The 25,422-nt window shown below is 33.0% G+C and overlaps 1 protein-coding gene across 4 annotated transcripts in view; it reads right to left on the reverse strand.

Annotated features, from left to right (window-relative positions):
- Positions 1–852: 852 nt before the first annotated feature.
- INTS2 (integrator complex subunit 2) overlaps positions 853–25,422 on the reverse strand; it is a 38,581-nt gene continuing 14,011 nt past the window's right edge. For all 4 annotated transcript variants that reach the window (XM_019732620.3, XM_019732618.3, XM_019732621.3 and 1 more), the window contains exons 12-25: positions 23,272–23,340; positions 21,856–21,990; positions 20,536–20,712; positions 18,199–18,307; positions 15,313–15,417; positions 12,837–13,001; positions 11,578–11,779; positions 8,592–8,717; positions 7,844–8,042; positions 5,021–5,272; positions 4,556–4,663; positions 4,319–4,424; positions 3,192–3,368; positions 853–3,088 (exon numbers count right to left, since the gene is read on the reverse strand). In XM_019732620.3, coding sequence (XP_019588179.3) covers positions 2,919–3,088; positions 3,192–3,368; positions 4,319–4,424; positions 4,556–4,663; positions 5,021–5,272; positions 7,844–8,042; positions 8,592–8,717; positions 11,578–11,779; positions 12,837–13,001; positions 15,313–15,417; positions 18,199–18,307; positions 20,536–20,712; positions 21,856–21,990; positions 23,272–23,340 — 2,100 coding nt within the window. In that variant the 3' untranslated portion in view covers positions 853–2,918. The remainder of the gene's footprint in view (positions 3,089–3,191; positions 3,369–4,318; positions 4,425–4,555; positions 4,664–5,020; positions 5,273–7,843; positions 8,043–8,591; positions 8,718–11,577; positions 11,780–12,836; positions 13,002–15,312; positions 15,418–18,198; positions 18,308–20,535; positions 20,713–21,855; positions 21,991–23,271; positions 23,341–25,422) is intronic.

Below are 25,422 nucleotides of genomic sequence, written 5' to 3' on the forward strand. Positions count from 1 at the left end.
CTCGCCAAATTGTTGTTAAAAATCCTGTATAGCCTAAACTTGGCTTAATACTGGTGTCCCAAAAAAGGAAAACCTGGGCGTTTCTCAAATTAGAGAAACTACTTTGGGGAGAGGATAGTTGCAAGAGGGTGCACCTGGAGGTGAGTTGATTTGTTTACCTCACCATCAGTTTTACATCTTCCCCAAGTGACAAAGCTTACACCCCTAAAAATAAATTCTACTCTTTAATTTAGTAATTTCCGGCTCAGAAGTTTATCCTAAAGAAGTAATCCTTAAGAGAGAAAAAGTAGTAAGTTAGTTGATTACTGTGCTTATTGTAATACTGAAAAAAGTCATAAGCTTCCCAGCCTAGTGATAGGGAGATAGTTTTATCACTTTTATCGTTACGAAGCCAATAAAATAATCAGAAAAACTAAACCTGCAAACAAATTCCATCTCTAGAGTTAAATGAAAAAAAGCAAACTCCAAACTGTGTATTATGAATTCTGTTATGTGAACATATGTATGCATAAGCAAAGATGAAGGGAAGGTACAAAAATGTAATTTACTGTTAAGACAGTGGAATGAAGGACAACGTATAAAGATAAATCCTTAAAAATACTTCCAAATTGAAGTTCTGCTTTTACAAATTTTTAAAATACCAAATCTTTTAAGCAGCTGCTCCTGCGTAACTACTCTGATTTTTTTCTCCTAAATTTCTAAGGCTCTCAAATGACTCTAACCGTGTATTGCCATTTGATATATAACAAAAAGGGATCCACCTGTGCTCTGGAGCCAGACAGTCTTGGATTCCAGTCCCCTGAACTGTTCCATTCAGGTTAACAGTAGTGAAATGAAACAAAAAACTACAAGTTCATGATAAAGAATATGAATGTTTATAAACCAATATTCAAAATATCTGCACACATCTGTTTTCACTTGAATAAAAAAATCACATTGTGACAAATTTTATAACCTTAACTTAAAATACATGAATATTAACATTTACTAATATATTTACACACTTTATTTACATCATCAACAAATCTGATGAAAAATAGCATGTTATTATTTTAACACAGCAGGTTTTGACCAGTCTTTGAAAATTGATCCAGGAATGTGCACTGCGTTTAGTTAGAAAACATATTTCAACCTTTTCTGAACTCCTAGAGATTATCTACCCACACAAAATATTCCAAAGCCCCCATTTCAAAACAAAACGGGAGCAGTTGTATTTAATCTTAAAAGACTACAAAACTGCCTTGTTTAAAAATATGAAAACTCTTATGGTATTTTTTAAGTGTATGCTTTTATTTTTCACAACATTACTTAATCGAACATTAAGCATCTATCATCTGTGATACTGTGCACTTCATGATTTGAAACACCTACAGATTAGTTCTTATGTAATACCCTTATGAGGCAGGGCCAGTAGTAATACCACTTTACAAAGGAGGACAATGAGATGTGACTATTTGCTAGTAAAAGGTCTTAAGTTAAATTCCTTTTCTTAAAAACCACTCTGTCTTATTAGCCTGCCTAATTTCTTTTACAAGTGAAGGGGTCTGTTTTAAGTGGGGGGCAGGAGGGAGAATCATTCAGGTATATCTCAGAAAGCAAAGAGAAGTATATATTTCCCCGAAAACAAGACCTACCCCGAATATAAGCCCCAGTGAAGATCATCAGCCAGACGGATGCATTTAGTATATTATGACGATGTTCCAGAGGAAGATGACATGACTGTATTTGAATAAATGTAGATTGTTATACATGAAAAAATAAGACATCCACTGGAAATACGCCCTAATGCATCTTTTGGAGCAAAAATTAATATGAGACCCAGTCTTATTTTTGGGGAAACACGGTACCTTCTACACTGGATACTTAATTAAGAATAAAATGAGGATTGTGGATTACCTGAATGCATCTACCTAATCAATGGAAGTTACTAACACAGGACTGTAAAATCCTTCAGCAATATGGTATTTTCTGCTTTTTAATTTTTCCTGAGGTCCAAACATTGTATATATTTTCTTATTCAGAGATCTTCTAAAATTATGATGTGAATTATAACCCAGTGGGGTTTATTGCTCTAAACTTTAATTAGATCCCAATGTATTTCTGACCATTGATAATGAGTAAAGCATTTTAAAAATAAATTTAAAAAAACCCTAAATGTTAAGACCCTCCTTTCAGGTTCTTTTCTCTGCACAAAGATGTTTCTGTAAACACTTTTAAACCAGTATCTTAAAACTCCAAATTAATTCAAGTATCTCTTTAAACATATGGCTTCATGTATCAGTAAAAATTGAAACAAATATGTAAAAATCTTAAAATCCTCATCTGCAATTCCATGGAAATCATCTACAAAAAGCTATTTGCCTTTTTAAAAGTCTTCTCAATACTATTTCTTGAGAAATGGAATTTCATCTTGCATTATCATTACTTAGAGATTTCTATTTTGTTATTTAAATTCCTAATTTTTCCTGAATTCTCCCTTTTTCTCCTTCTCATCATTGTATCACTGTCAAACTTTGTTACTAGTTGACAGTTAAAATAAACACTAGGGATACCCACAAATTTATTTTTATAAGAAATTAAAGGCATGGCAGTTTCTCTTCATTTCAAAAGTTAAATACAAGGCCAAATTCAGTTTCCAGTGATCAATTTCTTAAATGTGTTCCCAATAGAAAGAAAATCTCGGCCGCTACAATGTAAGCATACCAGCAAAGTAGATCCAAAGAATTGCCAATCAAATACAAGCAAGCATAATTCTCGAGAGTTCTAAATTGTATTCATGTTGAATTGAATCATTTTAGTATTCCAAGACGTTACTGTTCCCAGTTAAGCGTTGTTATAAGATAATAGATTCATGTTGGGTATATGCAGCAGACAGCTTCATTTTTTTGTTTTAAGTCATTTTTCTGTTTTTTGTTTTTTTAAATTCCACTAACACTCATGTTTATTATTTCAATTATTGTGCTTTCAATACAATGACAGAGCTGTACATCAGGATCCATGCTTCTAGTGTCCCTGGATCCATTTTTAAAAGACGGATCTTTACAGATTCCAGACAATCCACTTGGTTTCTCCTTTATTTGTTGAAGACCTAAAAACATAAGGAAAAAATTAATTAACCAAGAAACCTAGAAAGGATTTTGGTGTTTGTGTTTGAGATATTAAACAAGTCTTGAAAATAAGTTACTACTTACGAGTAATAATTGGATCAATGTCTCTTGTCTGAGTGGCAACATCAGAGGCACAGACTTGCCCTACTTGGATTAGCAAAGACATAATATCCTCATACAGTGGAGGAAATGCTCGACAAAAAGAGACCAAACTTGGCAGAGTTGGCATGAAAAAAGCATATCGCTTAGCCTGTGTTAAAACTGTTGGAAAGAATGAAACAGAATTTTTGGTTTTACAGATATAAATTCAACCTAGATGGCCTATACAATATACTAAGCACCATGCTCTATGCTGAGGATACTCAGTTTTCTAAGACACGGCCAGCTTCTGCCTTTAGGGAGCTCACAATCTAGTAGTTAGCCATCATCCTACATAAAATCCTTATGCCCAAGCACTGATATAGTGCATCACATGCATTACTTCACTTAATTCTCACAAGTCTTATGAACGTAGAAAGCACTATAATGATACCTGCTTTTATATGAAAAAATTCCTAAATAAAACTTAGATTAAGAAACTTGTTTAAGACCACACATCCAGTTAGTGGTGGAGTTGGGACTGAACTCAGGCAGTTTAAGCTCTTAACCACTACAAGTAATTATAACATGAGGTGAATACAATGGAAAGAAAAATGAACAGAGTGTTATGGGAGCCCTGAGGAAGAATATGAAACTAACTAAACCATTACTTTAATAGGCTGAATTACAGTTCATATCTCTTAAAGAGTTTATTTTCATATGATTTTACCCTATAAACCAGGTGGTTAAAATGTTAGGGTATGTTATAGAACTTAAGGAAACAATTAATATACTTATTTATACATATGCCTATAGTTTCCTGGAACTCTAAGCATTTGCAATAAATTGTAATTTGTTTTCTATTGACATAATTACATTCAGAGATTTGATTTCCATTTATAAAATGTGGGGAGCTTATTATTTATTATAAATCTATATATAGTCATTCACAAAATGAAAGATACAATTTGCCTACGTATTCATCTTCTCTACATTATAAATCACATTTGTAATAGGAAAATTTTCAAAAGATGGCATAAATTAATTAGTGACACAAAAAACATCGTGTTACTAAATTCAGAAAAAAAGATGTACTTCTTTGTTAGAAGTTTTGGTGCTGGTTGGCTACACACCTGTTAGCAAAGTTCCCATGACATTGACAGCTAAGCGAGCCACACTGAGTGACTTTGGTAATGCATACTGGATACACAAATGAGAAAGCAACTGGATAGCAAATATCTGCAACACAAAATCCAAATATTACATGTTTCTGAAGACTATCTTTAAGTATTAAAATTGTAAAACGTTTTCTATAAATAGCAAGACGGGAGAGAAATCAAAATTTTCCTAAAGCTCCAAAATGATCATACCTGTTTTTCAAGTTCTGGCTGTGCAATAAGCTCGGGTATGAAATCCAGACAGATGTGCATAGATGGAATACCTGCGACTGTCAGAGGCAGAAGTTCACATGGATAACCCTATCTCAACAAGAAAGGGGGACTAAGTTAGAAATAAAATAACTATAAATCAAATACAGATAAAAATACGAACAAAAGCTTTACTTCCTTTATATAAAAGTAACTCATTAGGCTAGAGTGCCTTCATGCATCCTGGTATTTCATCTTTCTGATACACTAGAATAGAGGTAAATTATCTGAACATTTTAATAGGCTGAAATAAAATCTAAAAAAATCTGGATTTTTCTCCATATTGCAAAGGAGCATTATTATTTGTGTGATATCCAATTTCTAAATATTTCCTATTCATTAAATACTCAGTCCCACCCACCCCCAAAATAAAGTTCAACCATACAGCACCATTCTTTGAAAACAGACCTGAAAGTGAACAAGCTTAGCAATGTTGGGATCCGCAATATACATTTGGTGCAACAGACAACAGATAAGGCACTGAACTTCTCGAAGGTTACAAAGCAAATTGTCTTCTCCTTCCTCCGTTCCCTTATTTGGAGTAGTGGTAGTAATGACATTTTGAACATTCCTTAGCAAGGTGTCTGGACTGACACCCTTTGTTTTTTCCTCTTCAGTAGGTAAACAAATCTCCAAGAGAATCTGGACAGCTGCACTATCCTACAAGCAAATTAAACAAACAAAAGTCAATTTAAGAAGTTTTTGAGAAGTTTGTTTGAAATCAAATCTGACTTTTTTTTACATTTACAGAAGTTATAAAAATAACTATTTCTTTTTAAAAAAGGGGTGGGGGATATGTCTAGGAAAAAAAGTGACCCATTTATAGAGCAATGGTTCTCACCTGAATCTGAACAAAACTATATACCTTCTCCCTATAAAAATTAACATATGTAAACAAACATATCGCATAATTTCAGGGTGGTCACATATTCCTAAGGCAGACCCATGCATTCCAATTTAAGAACATCTGCTGGAAGAGTATTCTGATTCAGTGACATCCAAAACAGTCCCTAGACAAAAACAAAAAAAGGACTTCTACCAGAATCTCTTTTTCTTCCTCTTAAACTCCTACTTCTCCCAGGATACTAACCTGTATTCCCTTTCTTTTTCTCACCTGGCTACCAACTAATTAATTCCTCTGAAGATGGTGGTTAGTAATTAATGCCTAAAAGTCACTTCCCAAAGTTCTTTTCCCTTTTAATTTGAAGACGGGCTCTTTAAGGTCCTGGTTTTGCAATGCAAGATTCCATCTCACCCATTCAATCTGTACAACTAAAAAAAAATACATCTAGGAAAAAAAGTGACCCATCTATAGGGCAATGGTTCTCACCTGAATCTGAACAAAACTATACACCTTCTCCCTATAAGGTGATCCATCTCACCCATTCAATCTGTACAACTAAATGTCGCTCAGTCTACAAGCTTGAGTGTGAAAATAGAACAGTATTAGATTGGTGCAAAAGTAATTGCGGTTTTTGCAATTATTTTAACCTTTGAAACCGCAATTATTTTTGCACCAACCTACTAGTTTCTTGAGGGATGATCTATTTGATCCCCCTACATGTAAAGGAGAGTTATAATCACTCTCATCTAGCAGGAAGGAGTTAAAAATAAATATATACACACACACACACACACACACACACACACACACGACATGTATCTCTGAAAGATAGCTACTGCCTGAAGAAAACAATTCCTTGATCAAATTGTTTAAGAACTTGATTATAATGTAAGGTTAGCCTTACATTATAATCATTTATAAACTAAGGTTAGTTTTACTTTCTAATCATCATTCTCAGGTTGATGGGTTTTTGGTTTTGTGTTGCTACTGTTTTGTTTTATTTACATTTGTAGACTCTGGAGCCAGAATGCCAAGGCTTGAATCCTAGTTCTGCCACTTACTAAATGTATAACTTTGAGCAAGTCACTTAACCTCTCTGGGTCTCATTCTCCTTTACAAATGGAGAAGATAGGACTCCATACCTCGTAGGTTGATTGTAAAGATTAAATGAGTTAATATACATAAAGAACTTAGAATAGCACCCAGCATATAGTAAGCATTGTATAAGTGTGGTAGCTATTACAATTCTCAATCCCTTATTTGACATTCTGAGGGCCAGATTTATTTTAGAACTCAGAATTATTTTTACTGTAATATTATATAATACCTCAACTAGAGACTAGGGTAGCACACTGTAATCAAACACTGTATTAATATTTCTGCAGGAAAACATACCAATATTCACATTAAGTGGGATAAAGGCCATAAATAGCTTCACATCAATTCAGGTCAAGTTTTGTCACAAATGAGGTCACACATCAGGTCTGGTTTTTCTGCCAATTGAATTACCAAAAACATACTTCAGTTTTCACAGCTTTTGGATTTCTGTATTACAGATCAGGGATTGTGGACCTATATTATTACTCTAATTCTCCTTATTGCCAATGAAAAGATTTCAGAAAATATATTTTAAACTAAGAAAAACATTTCTACTTTGAAGACCTCAAATTGCCGAGCATTTAATCATCTCACATCTCCTTTACTATTCAAAACCACCACTTAAGGCTTCGGTGTAATTCTATACTGTTATAAAACTTTTCTAAATATAAAACTGAACCACTTATATTGTCATAGTATTTAATCACTGCCTGACATTTTATTTTATATATATATATATGCACACACATATAGAGGGTGCTGAAAAAAAGTATACACATTTTACAAAAGGAGAAGACTGTATTAAAATTACACTGATGGTAACCACTTTGAGCACCTCCTGTAATTGCAGAAGTCAAATGTGACTTGTAGTCATCTTTTGTTATCGATATACTGAGTATTACAATTTTAATAGTTTTTTCCTTTCTTAAAATGTGTATACATTTTTTTGACTCCCTTTGTATATATACACATACTTCTTGTTCTAGTTGTGTCCGCTATTTAATTTTTTTCCCACCATTTGATTTTCAGAAGCAAAAGTCTTATATTTTGTTAAAATGTAAATCTTATTTAAGTGGCTAGTGAATCAGTATCATGAAGATTATTCCTGATTTTACTAATGCAGTCTATTGATATTCAGAAGCAAAGGAAACATCATTATAGTATGTTCTGTAATGAAAGGATGCACAATATGTCACCATTACACATAAAGGGCATACTATGCCATCTATGTAACTGATTATATTAACAGGGACGCCCTTACCCTTTTTGACTAAATTTTACTTTTTTACCTGAGCAGCCAGTAATGCATTTTTCAATTCTTCTCTAGTAACTTCTGGGCCATCAGTTTGTCCAACTAAACCTAATGTATTATTCTGGGAAGGCCTATCCTGCTCTGCCGTTTCCTTCAGATGAGAACTAAGGTAGGCTTTGGATGCAAGAAGGTATCCATTCAACATGTGTAGAGTAATATCCATCAGTGGGGGGCATCTAAATACAGAAAGAAGAAAAATACAGAAGAAAGAATATAAATTTATAAATTAGCCAGAACGTGATCAGTTTAAATAAATAGAAAAACCTGAAAAAATGTAAGTAGTAGTATATTGTAGGCATCATTTTGTTCTTTTTTAAAAAATACTGTCCTCAACATGTTTTCCATATTAGTATGCATAGCTGTACCTCATTTGTTTTCACTGTTGGGTAATATTACATATGTAGATTACCAGGCCCATCCTCCAGAAACTCTGATACAGAATGTCTAGAGTGAGTGAAGCTTGAGGGTTTTTTTAAAAAAATAAGTACTCCAGGTGATTCTTATCCTCAATATTGGGAAACACTGACATAGTTTATTTAACTACTGACATATTTTTTCCACTATAAATATTTACATGTTTACTATAGAAAATTTGGACATTTCACAAAAACCATTGACATAGTGACAGACATTTAAGCTGTTTCCAAAGTGTCACAGTTGTAAACAATTTCTTTGATTCTCAAAATATAACTCTATAATAAAAATGAATCTCAAAAGACACATACCTGTGTACCCTCTGATCACATCTTAGGACAATGAGAGGATCTATCATCAGGTCATTCTGAGTATACTTTTGTTGTCGAACAAACTTGATTGATGGTTGAAGTGCATTAACTGTCATTACCCACAGCCTGATGAGAAAACAATCACATGTTCAAAAAGAGCTATATTATAATTGAAACTTGTATCCATCCAGTCCTTTCTATCTTAGAAAGATATATTAAGGAAAAAATAAAATAGAAAACTGGTTTAAATGAACTTCAAAAAATTAAAAACTACAGAAATCTAACCTATTATTATGTCTCTAAAACAAATAAAGATAAAACAGTAAACAAAATAATTTCAAAAGTTTTCACCATTATAATGGAATAATCATGGCATATAAAATAAAAATTTGAATTAAAACCTCAGTAATACCATACTTGCTGTATGACTCTGTGTAAGTCAGTGAGTCTCTCTGAGCTGTTTCCTCATCTATAAAATAGGAATATAACACCTATAAATGAAATACCAAACACTTTGAAACTGTACCTGGCCCCACAAATTAGGTCATTATTCTATATTTATCATCATAAAATTTCAATGTGAGATGCCACTTTAAGATGAGACATCGATAGACTATAAAAGTGGTTACTTACTAACCTGATTGCACATCAGAATTACTGAGGGATATACCAATATGGAGGGTACCTAACCACTTAGTGAAGCCAGGAGCCCACCAGTCCCACTTCACATATAAAAGTGCCCACTCTTAAAAAGGACTGGACAGTCAAGAATCATCAGACATTTAAAGAAAGCTTCTACTTTGAAAAAAATTAAAATATAGAAAGAGAAGGAAAGGGACTCCAAAGAAACAGAGAATGTAAGGATGAGAAGAAAAAATTTTTAAACCTATAATTAATATCCTTAAAGGATATAATATTTCACATTTGAACACAAGAACAGGAGGGATTTAAAAATATTCAGATAAGTCCTCTTAGAAATTAAGAATATAACAGAAATTTTATTTAAATTTAAAGGAAATGTCAGAAAGTAACATTGAGGAAATGTCCAAAAAGTATATTCAAATGATAAATTAAAAAATAGAGGAAAAAACTCAGAATTAAGTCTCAGAATAAAGTCCAAATTACAAAAAATTCCAGAAAACAGAGGTAAAGAAATTATTGAAGAAAAAAATATACAAGGAAATGTCTTAGAAATGAAGGCATTAGTGCCCAGACAAAAAAAGGCCACCCAAGTACTCAGCACTTGGAATAAAAAAGACCCACACCAAAATACGTCATCGTGAAATTCCAGAAAACGGTGAAAGAAAAAACACCTAAAACCTTTGAGAGAGAATAAACAATGGCCATATACAAAGGACTGGGAAGTGGTATAACATCAGATTATCCAACAGCAATAAGGGAAGCTCTAATTCATTCAATAGAATGAAGCCTTCAAATTTCTGAAAGGAAAACTGAGCTAGAATTCTATACCTACGCTAAATAGCAATCATAAGTGAAAGGAATAAAAACCTTTTCACACATGCAAGTCTCAAAAAAAAAAAAAAAAAAAAAAAAAAAATAAGTCTCCCAAACACTTCTCAGGAAGCAACTTGAGTGAGTTCTACTCACTAAAATGAGAAATTAGACCATGAAAGAGAAAAACATGGAATTCAATAGAGACAAAAGCAATTCCAAGATAGCTACTGTGCAAAGCTCTGAAAGGAATGTTTTCCAGGAAAACAAATGTTACTAATGTGTTATATAACTAACTGTAAAATAAATTTCCCCTCAATAATGGAGTTTGGGGATGAATTAGTTATTGATACAAAAACAAAACAGAACAAAACAAAAAACCCCCGAGCAAATGGAAAAGAGGCAAGCATTAGCTCAGGGTTCGTGTTTTGGATGTGGAGGAGGGCAGACGTATAAGACAGAAATTGTAATCAAAGGATATCACATAGGTCAACTATAAATAACACTTATGCAGTTATAATAATATGCACACTGCATATTGCTTTAACCAAAAGTTTTGAGGTAATGTGTTGGGAGAAATCGAGAAAGAAAAAGTGTGTGTTGGGGGAAAAGGGACTTCGGAGAAAGTAGGTAAGAGTGCTAAATCTTCATCTTTCATAGTAGGAAGTCAAAAGATAATTTCTAAATTGGAAAGTCAGGAAATCATAGTAATTATAAGGATATTATTGTGCTGTATGGGGAGATATAAATGCCAGAATAAAGAGATAAAACAGCTGAGAATAGTTGTCTCTGAGGAGTAACAGTCTAAAATGGGAAGGTGTAGGCAGACTGTATATACTATTTAACTTAAGTTATGTGCACTTATTAATTTGATATGTTAATTTACTTACAATATAAAATTTACTTATAATTTAAAATTATTTTTAAATTTAAAAAATATAAATATTCCCAGACTTACTGAATCAAAATCGCAGGTTAAGTCCAGCCCAGTATTCCGTTTTTTAGAGCTGACCATGTGTTTCTGTACAATCTATAGACCAGGAGAGGCCCATTTGACTAAAGACAAAATAATTAATCCAAAGTTCTCTAAACTTTGCTGCACACTGAAATCACCTAGAGAATTCTCCAAAAAATACCAGTGCCTTACTTGTATCCACAGACATTCTGATTTAACTGGCAAGGGTTTCACTTGGGGATCAGGAGTTTTAAAAGCTCTCCAGGTAATTTTAATGTTCAGCAAAATTTGGAGCCACTGCAATGACGATCACAATGGTGACCTAAATCACAATTAGGCACAATGACAATACACGAGGGCTCACTTTTAAAGAACTTTCTCAAGTTGCAAATACTTCAAGGTTCCTCTCTGTTTCTTAAGATAAAGTTTATTCTTTCCTTAAAGTTATAACAACTGTTTAATTAATGGTCTTCAGAAAGGATTTATATTGCCAAATATTCAACAATTTTTTTTCAACATTTAAGTGTAGGTTACTGTATATAATCATGGCTATATACTTATCAATTACACTGAAATTACCTTCTAGGCATCACAGTATTAAGAACCATCCACAGTTTATTGACCGTTTGAAGAATTCGCCGCGGAACCCCTGAATTCAACAGCTGGTTCATATTGGAGGTTAATACTTCTGCATATGGTATAAGTTCACTGGCAGAGAGTAGAGTCAAGTGTTCTAGAATCTGCATCACTTGTGTGTGACTTACTGGGACAGCTGAAAATGCTAAAAGGAAAACTTAGCAGTCATAATCTAAATTCTATACAGCTTACCAAATAGGATGTAATATTGTTCTATCACACTATAGGCCAAGCAAATCAAGAAAACAATATTGCTTAAAAACAGGAAAACTTCCCATCCTAACCATAGTTTCGGCTATACTTAAAATAAGGGCCGTAAGAAAAATTCATGTTAAGTGTACTTATTTCATAAAGAACAACAACAAAAATCTCATTTTTAAATCACATTAGTGACCCAAAGACAAATGTCATTTCCTTGGTGATTCAGACTGATTTGAAAAATTGGTTGAAATGAGAAAAGATACCCAAGTGTTACTTTTGGTAATAACATTCATTTGAAGATTCAAACTTCTTGATACCTTCTTCTGGGTGTTCTTCTTTATAGGCTATAAACACCCAGCAGATTGCTGATAGTAAAACACATCTAGAATTGTGCTTTTCAATAGAATAGCCACAAACCACATCTGGCTACTGAGCACTTGAAATGTAGCTGGTCCAAGATGAGATGTGCTTAAGTATAAAATACGTACCAGATTGCAAAGACTTAGCATGGAAAAACAGTAAAATACCTCATTAATAGTTCTTTATGTTTATTACATAATGAAATAATATATTAGATATATTGGGTGAAATAAAATATTAAAATTAATTTTGCCTGTTTTTAACTTTTTCAATGTGGTTACAGAAAGTGTAAAATTGTATGTGTAGCTCTCATTGTATTTCTATTGGACAGCGCTGAGCTAGAACATTATCCATCCACAGCAGGTACATTGCTCTGTTCCATGGCCCTTACTTCTGACCAGTTTAGGACCTTCCTAAAAGCACATGACCTGTTTAGTGATATAATGTAGGACCTACCAGGAAACAGAAGCAGGCCAAAAAGAAATAGTTACAACTCCTTAAACTCAAAGAGAATTACCTAAAATATATTCACCAAAACATTGTTATGCCCCCAGGAAAATTATGCATGATTTTAACATTTCAATGAGCCTAACATTTCTTTATACTACTAAAGGGGTAAAAGGATTTTGAATTTACTATACCTTCTTGGAGTTGTTCAGGAGAGTGGTTTTTGGCATTATTAGTCAGGAGCATTCGCCTTAACAAGGCATGGGTCCCTGTGATTTCCTCTTCACAAATCCAATCATCCACAATGCATAAATGTGGGTAGTTAGTTGCAAGGAGACGTAATAAAGCAGAATGCAACCCTTGAAAACATATAAGAAGTCGATTGGATTTTTCATTCTTAAACACAAAAATCTATTTTCTCTCTCCCCTCTCCCTTTCATTTTCAGCAAGACAAAGGAATTTGCAATTCTTGTGCACGCATACTACAGTTTGAGAACTTCTGTTCAGTAGTTCAGCTAGAGAATATGCTTTAATAAAGATAACCAAGTGATCTGATACACAGGAAGTTGGAAACTACTTCTTTTATCAAAAGTTTTCAAGCTTTCTTTTACACTATCCCAACACAAAAGTCTCCCTTCAGGAAAAGTTGTTTGACATAGCAGTAGTTCAAGAGTTGAGTGAGGAGGAAAGAAAAGAGGGAGAACGACTATCCATTTGAGGGAGATCATATATGGTTTGAAAAAGGCCTCACTTCAGAAATTCTGATAGCCTTATTATTCTACAAGAGAACATGTCCTCCTCTCCTCCAACCCAAGTGAGAATCATTGCTATAGGTGGGTAAAATTAAAACTGCCCACTTTTGAGTACCTAAAGGGTCTCAGGCACTTTATGTACATTTCCTTATTTCACACTAACATTCCTACAAGGAAATCAATATTGTCTCCATTTTACTGTAAGGAAATAGGCTGAAGACATTTATTAATGTTCCGAAAGTCACACAGCTAAGTATTGTCAGCCAACTGAAGCAGTACTGCTGATACCCTCAAGGGGGTGCATCTGTCTTCCTTCAAGAAGGGTTATGGTCAGGGTTTCCAGAAGGAATGCAGGTTGGGGGACTGGCTGGACAAGGGGAAGAGAATTAAGAATGACAAACTTCCAGTTATAAAATAATTCAAGAGAATGGAATGTACATCACAGGGAATAGTCAATAATATAATAATATAACAATATGGTGATAAACGGTTATTAGACTTACTGTGGTGATCATTTTATAAGGTATACAAATGTTGAATCTCTATGTTGTACACCTGAAACTAATATTGTATGTTGTATGTAAACTATAATTAGAAATAATTTTTTTAAAAAAAGAAAAAATAGTCTATTAAAGGCAAAAGAAGCTCAAAACAAATGGGAAATCTTCCTTCTATTACATCAAAGTCTTGTTTGTAATCTTTTGCTTACAGCATAGTTTGGCTATTCATGACTATTGTTGTATAATATCAATGAGAAAATACATGATGATACTGTAAAAATGCCTGTTTAGATAGAGGAAGTACCACTATACTAAGTGCTTGGCACATAAATACCTAATAAATATCGCTATTATACTATTATCATCATCAGAGTTATGAGTAGTAGTAATAGTATTAGTAGTAATAAAAGTACTTTAGATCCAATCATTCCTTTATTATACAACTTAGATCAACTCATAATACCACTGCTTAGTACCAGTAGGGATAGCATCTGCTTCCTTTCTCATAAAAACTTAATGTTTCTGTTTGAAAAGACACTGTAACAAGCAAAAGTAGTATTTTAAAATTTAAATATCTAAATGTACAAGTACATGTAAAGACTATCCCAAAACGGTCACAAAAAATGACTGCTTACAATAGAGCAAATTAATCTACATTTCATAATCTGCTCAATAAAACATGTTAGTTGCCAAATGCTGCCAAATATGACATCATTTGTTTGATTATGCAAGGATATAATAAATGCAGACATCTGGCCAAAGAAGGCTCATGTTCCTCCTTGAAACCAACCATAAAAGAAAGAAAAAGAAAACTCCAGCTTCGAAGAAACAAAAGAAAAAAAGAAAACCGAAACTCAAACATGATAAAGAGATAGTAAATTAAGAAAAAACATTGAATTTCAAAATATATTACTATATTTCTATTTGACAGTTTTACAGTAAAAATATTATAGTAATTCTATGCCATGGAATATTATGAAGGAATTAAAAACAATATGGTAGATCTACATGTACTGAGAAGAAAAGAATTCCAAGACTCCAAGAGAAAACAGCAAATCTCAGAAGTGATAGGGTATAATACCATTTATAGTTTAAGAATTTTTACTCAGGTATGTATCTATTAGTTTCAATCATATGAAACTGCATTTTTGTAGGTCAAAAATAGTTGAATACCTGCAATTTCACATGGCTCAACCTGTAGAGAAAAAGCTCTGAAATTACACACCAAAACAAAACAGATAGAGTTTGGGAAGGATGGGTGGTTTTCAAGGAGTAAGTTAGTCAGGGAGGTAAAGAGGAATTTCACTCCTGAATTGTTTGAATTTTTAACATTGAACACCTATTAAATTTTATAACATTATAAACATAAATACTTTTTAACAATAAATGTTAGCAGTAAAAAGCAAGTAAAAAAATACCTCCCAACTCTTGCTGTAGCCCTTGAGCCTGTCGAATAAGGAATTTGATAGGAATTTGATCCATTAAAGAAGACGAATATGATTTGGGCTTTCTTTGCATGGCAGCTGTCAAAGATAAAAAGCATAAGAAAAATAAAGTGTCAGATACAACAGAAATCTTTACCTTCAACCCAAATGGGAACATAAATGATGTCAACCACTTTTAATTCACTTAATCTGTGAATATAGTTCATAAAAGATGAAGAATCACTACCAAAATAGTGGATACACACGAAGAACAAGAACATACCTAAGGGCAAGATCTGGAAAATGCCCCAAAATTGAAACTAATGGGGAGGAAAATCATAATGAGTGATAGAAGCCATCTGCAGAAATGCCCTACACTAAAAAAAAAGAAAAAAGAAAATTTGATATCAAAGTCAAGATTCCCAAATCTAATTAGGAAGACCAAATACAGTCATGACCACATGGCTTGAAGCTTTATTATCTAATAGCCTTAAATTTAATCACAGTATATATTACAGTGGTGAATGATATTTTAAAGGAAGTTGGGCAATACAGATTTCACATCCTTCTCTCACAACTTCTACCTTCAGCCAGTTATCAGTTCGATCCTTTTCTTAGACAAGTCATCTTAATTTCTGTTCTTTTTCTGCTGTCCTAATTCAGTACCTACTCACCATTTGTTTAAATATTTATTATGGCCCAATGTCCCTCACTCCAATTTCTTTTCTCTTTAATCCATCCTTCACACTGCTGCCATAGTCCTCTTCTTAAAAGAAAGATTTGGCCAGATCATGTGTCTCTGGCTATATGCTCAGAATCCTTCAGTGAATTCCTAAATCCAGCAGAGTACAGGTCCTCACTCATTGCTACCTTTCTCTGTTCATCTCCACCATATTCTATATGCCAGGCACTCTTATCTCCCTCTAAGGTACTTTGCTTATACATCACAGGACCACATGAGAATCTAAACAAGGATGTTTATCGTTTGAAAAAGCATATCCAATATACGTATTCTTTTTCAAATACAAACCACAACAATGTAAATGTAAAGCTCAACAACTATTGTTGGTTGAAGCCAGTAAGTATAGAAATGCCAGGTGTAGAATAAAGGTTCAGAATCATTGCCTATACAGACTCTAAGCCTCTTGATTAGATATAATCCCCCTTGCAAATGAATAAATTAGCATCCTAATTTTCCACACTAATCTTTTATGAATTGAGTAAGAATGTGTTTGAGAAGGTAGTTAAAACAATACAGGTTCCAGTGATAGTGAAATCCTGGTTCTGACACTTAGTACTTAGAGAATTTACTTAACTTCCCTGTGCCTTAGTGTTTGTAAAATAAAGGTAACAACACTACCTGTCTCATAGAATTGTGAGAGTTTACACGACATAGCAAGTGTAAAGTGCTTGAAGTAGTGTCTGGCTCACAGCAAGCACTCAAATGTTAACTAGTAGTATTAAGATCTAGAGTCCCCAACTTCAGCTTAGGGGTATCAATATTTAAGTTTCTGGACCTATGAAATTGAAGACAAAATCCTGATCACATTTAATGATCCCATCAAAGAACTAACAGCCCATGAAGCCCTGCCAAAAGCCAATTGTTTCTCTTTAACATTCTGTGAAAGCTATTAAGGATATTCCTAATCCTTTAGGAAGGAACTAAACTTGTAATTATGAAAGACCTATGAGAAGATCATTATTTCATATACACAACATGAGCAATCACATTCCCATATTTCTTCCAATATATGGCTTTCAAACCTAATTATTTAATCTCATTCTCAACAAAACTGTTGAGTACTTTGAATACGATTTACATTAGCCCTAGTTTTTGTGACATTTTAATGCTTAAAAAAATCCTATGGAAAACTAATTCACTTATGAAATTAGTGTAAACTTAATACGAAAGAGAGAAAGAAAAAAAACGTCAATTTTACCTGTTTAAAAAGAGATGGAAAAAAATCATATTAAAAAAACAAATCAAATTTAGCACCATACTAAAAGAATAATATACCAAGAGTAAGAAGGGACCATTCCAGGAATATAAAGATACTAGTTATACAATGAATTATATAACTAGACCAAACAAATTATCTCAATAATTGTCAAAAAATATTTACTTGATACATTAATTTTTAATGGTACTCTAAGAAATTCAGAGTAATTGACTAATTGACTAATTAGAAATTGACTAATCCAAACTAAATGTCAATCTCTTTCTTATAACAAGTGATAACTTGTTAGGATAAAATTATACAGAACCTATATAAAGTAAATTTTATTGACATAAAGGAAATAATTAGAGCAAATTAACTCATTCAAAAACAAAGTCTGGCCTTTTTTCCTGCTTTGTTCCTCTATTACGCGTGAAATTTCCTTCTTGGTCACCAGCAGAACAAGACATATCCGTGGTACTTGGGAAACTGTAATGTTCACTGGCTCTAAATTCCTGCACTTGAAGTTTTTCTTTGCACTTGATATTTAATTTTTTTCTTTTCAGAGGACGTTAATATCAACAGCCTTTTTCAAAATGCAGAAACTTTTAAGCAAGCATTGGCAGATGTTATTTCTTGGCAGCTTGAAGTTTCAAAGCTGTAGATTCAAGTTTTAACAAAGTTCTAATAGTTATATGACTACAGTTCAATTCAGCCATCTATTAATGTAGCCTGCTAAAAGGAGGACTGAGCCGTTAGAGGTGATTATGAGCGCACACATACATGTATTTATACAATACCTATACTGCAAAGGCTGTAGAATAATACTGGAGCTTGTTAGAATATTTGACCTGATTTCCTCATATAACAGCTAGGAATGTAACAAAACATAAGCAAATAGTATGAACCAATACTAAAAACACTCCCTCTATGCACAACTTACCTAAAGTCTTCGTGTTTGCTAGGAGAGCTTCCTCATAGGACAGTATATAGTAAAGTACCAAAAGCTGTGCTGTGATACTGAAACGCTGATTAAGGCGGATGTTGTCACCCTAGAGATAATATAAATACTTTAAAATAATGTTAAACTTCGTAAGTGCATTTTTGCTAGCAAAAGCATTCAAAATACACTATTCAGTGTTGCTGCTCCCTAGTTCAGATAAAACAGGAGAATCAGCGATTTGTAAGACAAGGTAGCAGAAAACACCCAATCAGAACAAAAAAAGAAAAAAGATTAAAAAAAAATGAGGCTAGTTTAAGAGACCTCTGGGACAACATCAAGCATCATAGGAGTACCAAAAGAAGAAGAGAGAGAGCAATGGATTGAAAACCTATTTGAAGAAATAATAACTGAAAACTTTCCTAACCTGGCAAAGGAAAAAGTCCAGGAAGTACAGTGTCTCAAACAAGATGAATACAAAGAGGCCACACCAAGACACATTATAATTAGAAGGCAAAGATTAAAGACAAAGAGAGAATCCTAAAAGCAGCAAGAGAGGCAACTACTTACCTATTAGGGAGTTCCCATAAGACTGTCAGCTGATATCTCAACAGAAACTTTGCAGGCCAGAAGGGATTAGCACAAAGTATTCATAGTGTTGAAAAGGAAGGACCTACAACCAAGGGTAGTCTACCCAGCAAGGCTATCATTTAAAATCGAAGGATAAAAAGCTTCCCAGACAAGAAAAAACTAAAGGAGTTCATCGCCATCAAACCAGTATTACAAGGAATATTAGGGGGACTTCAAGATAGAAAAAAAAAAAAAAAAAAGAACAATAACTACACAGCTATTAACAATTACTTTATGTGTAAATACTCCAATCAAAAAACACAGAGAGGCTGAATGCATAAGAAAACAAAAGTCTTACATATGCTGCTTATAAGAGACTCACTTCAGATTCAAAGACACACAGACTGAAAGTAAGGGCTAGAAAAGGACATTTCATGAAATAAAAAAAAATTTAAAAAGCTGGAGTAGCAATACTTATACCAGACAAAATACACTTTAAAACAAAGGCTGTAACAAGAGACAAAGAAGGACCCACTAATCCCACTTCTGGATTATCTGAAGAAACCCAAAATGCTACTTCGAGGGGACATGTGTATTCATATGTTCAATGCAGCACTGTTTACAATCCCCAAGATGTGGAGGCAGCCTGGGTTTCTGTTGATGGAAGAAAGGACAAAGAGTAGGTGGACCCATATACAATGGAATATTGCTCAGCCATGGAAGGTAATGAATGGGTTTTTGCAATCTGTAGCAGCATGGATGGACATAAAGGGTATTGTGCTGAGTAGAGTATGTCAAACAGTGAAACACAGATGCAATGTGATTTCACTTATATGTGGAATCTAAAGAACAAAATAAACACACAAATAGAAACAAACACACAGATACAGAGAACATACTAATGGTTTTCAAATGGGAGTGCGGTTAGGAAGATAGGTGAAAAGGGGGAAGGGATTAAGAAGTACAAATTGGTTGTTACACAGTAGTCATGGGGATGTAGGGTATAGCATAAGGAATATAGTCAATAATATTGTAATAACTATGTATGGTGTCAGATGGGTTCTAGATTTATTGGGGTGATAGATGGGAGCGGGGCTGAGGGACAGGGTGAAAAGGGTGGAGGCATTAAGTACAAATTAGTAGTTACAAAATAGTCATGGGGATGTAATAAAGTAAAGCACAGGGAATATAGTCAATAATACAGTATTAACTATGTATAGTGCTAGGTGGGTACTAGACTAGTCAGGGGGATCACTTCTTAAATTATATAAATGTCTAACCACTATGCTGTACACCTGAAATTAATATAAAATATTGAACGTCAACTGTAATTGAAAATTTTAGAAAGATGGGAAAAAAGGTGAAGGGAAATAAGAGGTCAAAATTTCCAGGTATAAAACAAGTAAGTCATGGAGATGTAATATACAGCGTAGGAAATACAGTCTATTATGCGTCAACTAGTTACTGGACTTATCACGGTGATCACTTCTTTAGGTATATAAATGTTGAATAACTATGGTGTATACCTGAAACTAATATAAAATTGTATGTTAGCTATATTTTTAACAAAAATATTTTTAAAATGCAAACAAATTACTTGGAACTAATACCACTCTTTAAATTTTATAAGTAATCTGATGGTATTTAATCCCATTTCAAATTCAGAACCACCTAGAAGTCCTCTAATAATCAGTTTAAAAGTATGGGATAGTGAAAAGAATAAGCTAAAAGAAAAATAAGCTAATTAATATAGAAGAATCACTATTTTACCCCAATGACTCCTTGGAAAATATTGAGTATCTCCTGTTCTGTGACTGGCTGATTTGTGGCTTCTGGATTAGATTTGGATGCAGGAGTAAGTACAGAATTTATATACACATCAATCAAAGGAAGTAATTGAGGATGGAGTGGAATGGAGGTTTCACAGAGCTGTCTATAAATCCAGTCCTGAAAAAGAAGGTTATAGGCACTAAATCAATTACAACAATAAGAAAAAGCAAGTGAAATTTTAAAAGCACATACTATTTTACATGATTTATGAATCGGCGAAACTCACCATTAACTTTTAGCAGTTTGAAATACAGTACTCAGTTTCACAATTACCTTTGATTTAAAAATATTAACTGTTATAATCTATTTGAGAATATTGTCCAATGGAAGATAAATCTAAAATGATGAGTTTGGGTTTTGAGTTTTGAGTTTGGGTTTTTAATCTATTAAGTTTTTAACTAATGGGGGAAAAAATTGTCAGTTCCTCCTATATCTGTATTTAGAGTACTATATGTGGCGTTGTAGAAAACCCCACAACAGAGAGGAACTTAGGAAGAGGAATATTTTCAAAGCAAACCCTCAGATAGATTAAGAAATTGGTTTTAACAACCACTTATGGGTGACTATCGCTTAACTATACACACAGGTGGAGGACATATAGAAATGTTGGGTGTGCATTTGGAGTCTCAGTTCTTATGTATTTCACTTGCTAAAAACGTAAAAGAGAAGACACAATCTAGCTAGAAAATTAACTTCACTAAATCGAAAAAACAAGGATAATTAAAACTGATATATCAATGCATATATTGTTCATTGTTGTTTATAAATAAAAGAGCCTCTAGGAAAGGTTGAAACAGATTTGTTTACCTCCAAGATTCAGCCTTTTCTTTGAGGACCTTTTAACTGTTTGATATAGCCAACTATAACAAATTGAAAACATATCAATATGTGTACAAGTTAGGTGTTAGGTGTTCTTGTGACAAATGCACAAACACTGGTTAAAGATGGCTAACAACTTTCTCAGTTTGGTAAATAAAACCAACCTACAGAGAATGGCATTTTCTTACTAAGGTTTTATGAAATAGTCATAAGCTATTATTGAGAATTTAAATGAATTAGTAACATTGTACATTTTGTAAATAAGTTATATTATTTAAAAAATCTAAACTTAAGTTCCTAATCACTGTAACTATATAAATGACTAGTAACTAGACACATTTCATATACAAAACCCACAGGAAAAGCCCTACAAGATGAAATAGAACTGGGGGAAAAGCATTAAGTTAGGTTGTAGCATGACATACAAAAGAAAGGTCATACTTTTATTGACACTTTGTGCTTGGTAAAGGAACGACTCCTTAGAAGCTGGTAAATACAATGAATAGGCAAAAATCCAGTGATGTTAGCACTCAAGTTGCTGGTGACAGGGACCCGAACTGCATGAGCTGTGACAACCTAAAAGGAAAAAATAGTATTACTACATATAACAGAACCAAATACAAAAGTGTTCGGAAAGGAAGATTAGCAGGTAGACTGTCAATAGTTAATGCAAATGTGGTCCTTAGAAATGAATGATAAAAACCAATTATTACATGATTTAATTATTTCTGAGTGATGAGGTAGCACACATTTAGGAATTTGTAAAGTTCTTGAGGGTTTTTTTTACTAGTTTTTAAACACAGATATGTTAATGGTGGTGCAGTAAGTTAAAAAATATAAAATTTGGAATCATAAAATCTGGGCTCAATGACTTTGGGTAAGTCACTTTATCTTCTGAACCTAGTTTCTTATCTACAAAATGGGACAATAATGTCTTACCTGCCTCTAAAGGTTTTTGTGAGGGGAAACATTTTTTTGAAAAACATGTACATTATAAAGTATCACATAAATATAAACAGGAATTTTTATTGTTATTCTCAGTGTGTCATGCACAGACCTCTGTCTTTCAAACACCCTCCCTCAAAGTTGTCTTCCAGCTAGTTCAAATTAAACGTGTGAAAAATAACTTATGAGTCTCCTATGTACTATGTGTGACTGTTATGTGGGAGTATATGTGCATTAAGGGGAGAAGGGAGAGTTTGGTACAGAGATGAGAATATTAATTACCCTAAAAGAAGCAACAATTATGAATCCACGAGTATTTTCCAATATTTCATTTTTTAAGACATATATCTTTTTGTATTTTGAGATTTAAATTGATAAATGAATCCAGAAATTAATCTTAAATTTTAAAATAGTCTCCTGTGCTGAAAAAATAAAATATCCTTAGGATTATCCATGGACAAAAGTGCTGAGGCCAAATAAGAACATGTAAATACGAGAATAAGGAATTTAGACTCTAGCTTATAAGCTAGTTAGAAATGAATCTTACAACATAAACGTCAAAATAGGTCTTTTTTTTCTGTTTTATTTTTAATTCTGACAAATCTAAATGATTACCCCATGGGAGATCCCCACCCTCAATATCTAAGATTATACTCTTAAGCATCTATTCAAAGTTTTCAAAATATGTAAATTTAAAACATGCTTTTGCACGTAGTAAGTAGTTTTAAAAGTAAATTTTAATGGGATTATTCTTTATAGATGTTTCAAAGATTAAATACATAACCATTGGAAACTAAAAAGGAATAGAAAAAGGCCTTATTAGTCTAGTAAATTGATATATACAAGTTTTCCCCAAAGAATATTGCAAAAGAAACGTAAAGAAGTATCTAAGAATAAAGTTAAAAGAAGTACCTGCTCAGTAAAAATTTCCTGTGTGAAGATAGTCTTCATCCGGCTCAAGGAGCTTGGCTTAATTACAATCTAAAACAACCAAAAGAATTCCAACAGCATGTGAAAATATGTGAAGCACAATTTTCTCTGGTAATTACCTAAAATAACTGTGATATATAAAATTAATGTTGAAATACTCTATTTCAGAAGAGGCTTCTCAAACCCACCATTAAAGTATGTGTTTCCTCAGAAAATAAACCAATACTGTATAAAAGTACTTAGTAAATACTATTACTGGCATTGCAAGTTAGTGGGAAGAAGTAGATTATTTAATAAAGGGAGGTGGGACAGCTACCTTTCTGGGCAATATATATGTAGTAAGTCCTCAGGTTCTGTGACTTCAAGTGAAATAACATAGAATGAAAACAATTGTACCATAGGCTAACACATATAAACAAGAGTTAGGTTCTTACAGCATCTCCTCAACATTATAATGAAATGACGTTGAACAAAACGAAGTTATTCAAGGACCTACTGCAGATGTATTTGCACGCATGATACCATACTCAAAATAAACTCCAAATGTATTGAACATTTAAATATAAAACATATAAAACATGAAGCCAAGAAAACACTAGAAAGAAATTATAGGTGACCATTTCTATAAACCTGAGGAAAGAAAAACATTTCTGAGCATAACAGCAAAGAACCACAAAAGAAACACACACAAAAAATAATTTCCACGTGGCAAAACAACTGGGAAAAATCAACTGCAACATATTGTACTTCTCCACTTTTAAAGACGCTAAGGATTTTAAGATACATTGATGATTTAATAGTAGCTTTTCAAGAAAAAAGGGGGAAACACTACCACTTAACATTACATGTCAACTGTAAAATGAGTCATCCTAATTCAATATTGGGTAAAATATGCATCTTGAAATTGAAATTGATGAAATATGATATAGAAGGCATATTTATATATAAACAGCCCCTTATATACCAGGGGTGCCAAAAAAATGTATACAAGGGGACACTTTGGTCAACGTTGTTCAAGCAGTAGTTCGTCGTAATCAGAAGGGTCTGGACGCTGATGGTAACCACTTTGAGCACCTCTTGTAACTACAGAAGTCAACTTGACTTGTATTCATCTTTTGTTATCGGTACACATTGAGTATTACAATTTTAATACAGTTTCCCTTTTTAAAATGTATGTACATTTTTTTGGCACCCTCTGTACTCTGTATATGGATGATATGAATCACTGAAAGGAAAAATAAATCAATGAAAATCCTCATAGGAAAACTGGGATATTGATAAGCATTCACAAAAGAAATAAACCAGCTAAACCATACAAAAGTTAAAAACTACTAGAGAAACCCACTATAAACTATAACTATAAAAAAATAATAACCAGTTTTACTAGTAATCAAAGAAATGCAAAATAAGGGAGACCATTTTCATCAATCAAATTTGCAAATATTAAAAAGAATGACAATGACCAGTGATAGTGAGAGTATAGCAAAACAGGGCGCTCTCATTCACTAATGACAACAGTTAAACTGGTATAATCTTTCTGGAAGATAATCTGGCAATTAAACACCTTATTATCATACTCTTTTCCTTAGTAACTGCCTCCTAGAACTTTATGCTAAAGAAATAATCCAAAAAGCATTTGAAGCATGTGTGAATGCCTGTGTGTATATTTAAATAAGGTTTTCCATCTAAGCATTATTCCGAAATTGGAAAATCTACATGACAAATAAGAAAAGATCCATTAAGAAAGTCATGATTGGTCCATCTGAGATGGACTACTACAGAGCCATTGAAAATGATATTGTATTTGAATATTTATTGACATGAGAAAATGCTCATCCTATATTGGGAGTTCTTTAAAATTACAAAATATGTGTATCAATTTAAAGAAAGAATAGACACCAGAATGTTAACAGTACTATATTTTATATCTCTGAACAATGAAATTATATTTTTCCCTTCCTTTCTGTGTTTTCTGAGCTTTTTATATTGAACATCTAGTATTCTTGTAAATAAATGTTTCATAACGTATTTTTTTCTAAGAGCTTCTGATAAAATTTCAAACTATTAAACAACTAAGATAACTTCAAAATGAAAACAATCTATTTACTTTACACTACAGGAAAATGCCCAGCT

The sequence above is a fragment of the Rhinolophus sinicus genome, chromosome 12 (genome assembly GCF_057876585.1).
Source record: "Rhinolophus sinicus isolate RSI-liver-muscle chromosome 12, RSI-T2T, whole genome shotgun sequence".
Lineage (NCBI taxonomy): Eukaryota > Metazoa > Chordata > Mammalia > Chiroptera > Rhinolophidae > Rhinolophus > Rhinolophus sinicus.